At 44.8% G+C, this 3114-nt stretch overlaps 1 protein-coding gene across 1 annotated transcript in view; it reads right to left on the bottom strand.

The window, feature by feature from the left end:
- The window catches only part of LOC115206761 (neuroligin-3), a 21581-nt gene extending 19448 nt beyond the window's left edge, over positions 1 to 2133 (bottom strand). The window contains exon 1 of the mRNA XM_029773964.1: positions 2112 to 2133. Within this exon, the coding sequence (XP_029629824.1) occupies positions 2112 to 2133 (22 nt within the window). The remainder of the gene's footprint in view (positions 1 to 2111) is intronic.
- Between the last annotated feature and the right edge of the window lie 981 nt (positions 2134 to 3114).

Raw genomic sequence — 3114 nt, forward strand, 5'->3', positions numbered from 1 at the left:
TCCTTCCCCTCCACCTAACCCCCATACATAAAACATCTCAGTATGATGGGTGTAGTAATGAGAGGACAGACAGCCTGTTCTTATTGTCTTCCAGACAGACAGACAGACAGACAGACAGACAGACAGACAGACAGACAGACAGACAGACAGACAGACAGACAGACAGACAGACAGACAGACAGACATGACATGACATGACATGACATGACATGACATGACAGAGATGAATGTGTGTGTGTGACAGAAACATTCATCTCTATAACCTCAGTAATCTGATCCTCTACTGGCTGGTCAGGCATCCTAAATGGCACCCTATCCCCTATTAAAGAGCTGTGGACCCTGGTCAAAAGTAGGGCACTATATTTGAAATAGGGCACCGTTTGGGACGCAGAATGCGTGTGTGTCTTTCAGAAGCAGCTGCTAGCCAGGACATCTATACACTTCATGGAGGGGACTCATGGAGGGGACTCATGGAGGGGACTCATGGAGGGGACTCACACATAGCAAGCACTGGGTGGCTGCCAAACATCCCTAAACGATGATTTAACCATGTAGCTGCACGCTGAGGTAGTAATACCTACAGGCCCTACTTTTGTCACACCTGGACTACTGTTCAGTCGTGTGGTCAGGTGCCACAAAGAGGGACTCAGGACAATTACAATTGGCTCAGAACAGGGCAGCACAGCTGGCCCTTGGATGTACACAGAGAGCTAATATTAATAATATGCATGTCTCTCCTGGCTGAAAATGGAGGATAGATTGACTTTATCACTATTTGTATTTATGAGAGGTATTGACAAGTTGAATGCACCAAGCTGTCTGTCTAAACTACTGGAGCACAGCTCAAACACCCATGCATACCCCACAAGACCTGCCACAAGAGGTCTCTTCACAGTCCCCACGTCCAGAACAGGCTATGGGAGGTGCACAGTATTACAGGGAGTAATGACTACATGGAACTCTATTCCACATCAAGTAACTGATGCAAGCAGTACAATTAGATTAAAAAACAGATTAAAAAAACACCTTATGGAACAGCGGGGACTGTGAAGCAACACAAACAGAGGCACAGACACATGCATACACACACAATAACATTTGCACTATACACACACAAAACTCATTGATTTTGTGTTGTAGATATGTGGTAGTGGTGGAGTAGGGGACTGAGGGCACACAGTGTGTTGTGAAATCTGTTGTGAATGTATTGTAGTGTTTTAAAAATTGTATAACTGCCTTAATTCTGCTGGACACCAGGAAGAGTAGCTGCTGCCTTGACAGGAACTAATGGGGATCCATAATAAACCCCAGGAAGAGTAGCTGCTGTCTTGGCAGGAACTAATGGGGATCCATAATAAACCCCAGGAAGAGTAGCTGCTGCCTTGACAGGAACTAATAGGGATCCATAATAAATACAAATACAACATATCTGTAGGTTACATAAGTGTGTAGGTTACAGAAGTGTGTAGGTTACAGAAGTGTGTAGGTTACAGAAGTGTGTAGGTTACAGAAGTGTGTAGGTTACAGAAGTGTGTAGGTTACATAAGTGTGTAGGTTACAGAAGTGTGTAGGTTACAGAAGTGTGTAGGTTACAGAAGTCAACCTCCCCACTTTAATCTATAGTTCTCCTCTTTTTCCTGACCTTTCACTTTTGCTGAATCTTTCCACACCACTACCAATATTAGAAGTAAGTAATAATGACAATCATCTACTTTCACAGACTACCTCAGCCTCTGTAAACACACCTGCTTAACTCACCGACAGAATTACACACACACAGACACACACACACAGACACAGACGCACGCACCCAGACGCATGCACGAACGCACGAACCCACACACACACGGACACACACACCTTCCAGCGGGTGTTGAAGACGGCCCAGTATATCACTGGGACTGTGTGCACACCCATCCAGGACATCTACTTGAAATGATCCTGAGGAAGTCCCGCAGCATCCTCCAGGACCCCACACACCCCATCCACGAGCTGTTCACTCCCTGACCGTTGAGCAGACAGTATTGGAGCATGAGGTCTGATACCAACAGGCTCAGAGACAGTTTCTATCTACAAGCCATCAGACTGCTGAACACTTGAACAGAACTGACCACCTGCACTGATTCTCCACATCTTAGAACATATGCACTCACTCACACACACACGCACGCACGCACACACACACGCACGCACACACACACACACACACACACACCCACACACACCCACACACACTCCCTACAGCCAGTGATTATGCCTCACCTGAGTTTTAAATATCATTACTCACCCCTAACTACTACAGTAAGCTGTGGGTGCACTGCTATGAATTATCTGTCTGTGTGTGTGTGTGTATGTGCAGTGTGTATGATGTGTGGTGTATGGTGTATTTGTGTGTTTGGTGTATGTTGCGTGGTGTATGTGTGTGTGCGTGTGTGTGTGGTGTATGGTGTGTGGTCAAGGTCCGAAATTAACACCCGCCAAGCGCCAAATGTGGGTAGATTTTCCGTTTGGCGAGTAAATCTCAGAAGGCTATCCGCCACACTGGCGGGTAAATGTTTGTACCAAAATAGTAAAGTAATAAAATATCTGTCATGATGGCTCGGAGGAAATGACTCATGTTTTCCAGCCACAGACCGTCTCTAGTGCTCCTAGTTTCGCGGCACTGTTTATCGTAGAGGAGCTACTCGACATCACTCACTTGCCACGGGTCTGCTGCTAGCTACCGTTCATTAAATAGCTGTTATGTGGCGACATTTACCTGGAGTAAACCAACCTTTGAAACGAAAACCCACCGATGCGAAAGGAGGACGTAGGTTATTTCTCAGCTCTTGATAAGCTTTAGTTCACCTCCAAATAGTGTATAAATACCATAAAATGATAGGCCTACTGATGCTGACATGGCTCTCTATGCTTTCCTATGGCTCTGTAACATTCTATTTTAATGTTCGTCTCCTGATGCTGTTTACATTTTAAAGCATTGTGACACAATTGACTTTACCAGCCTTATAGTGTTGATCCTTAAGTAAACAAAGGGTATAAGGCTAATTTATCACAATCAACTGCCAGCTTTACTGGATAACATGATTGTATATTTAATTATTATTTAATTAATTT

This window comes from Salmo trutta, chromosome 13, assembly GCF_901001165.1.
Source record: "Salmo trutta chromosome 13, fSalTru1.1, whole genome shotgun sequence".
NCBI lineage: Eukaryota > Metazoa > Chordata > Actinopteri > Salmoniformes > Salmonidae > Salmo > Salmo trutta.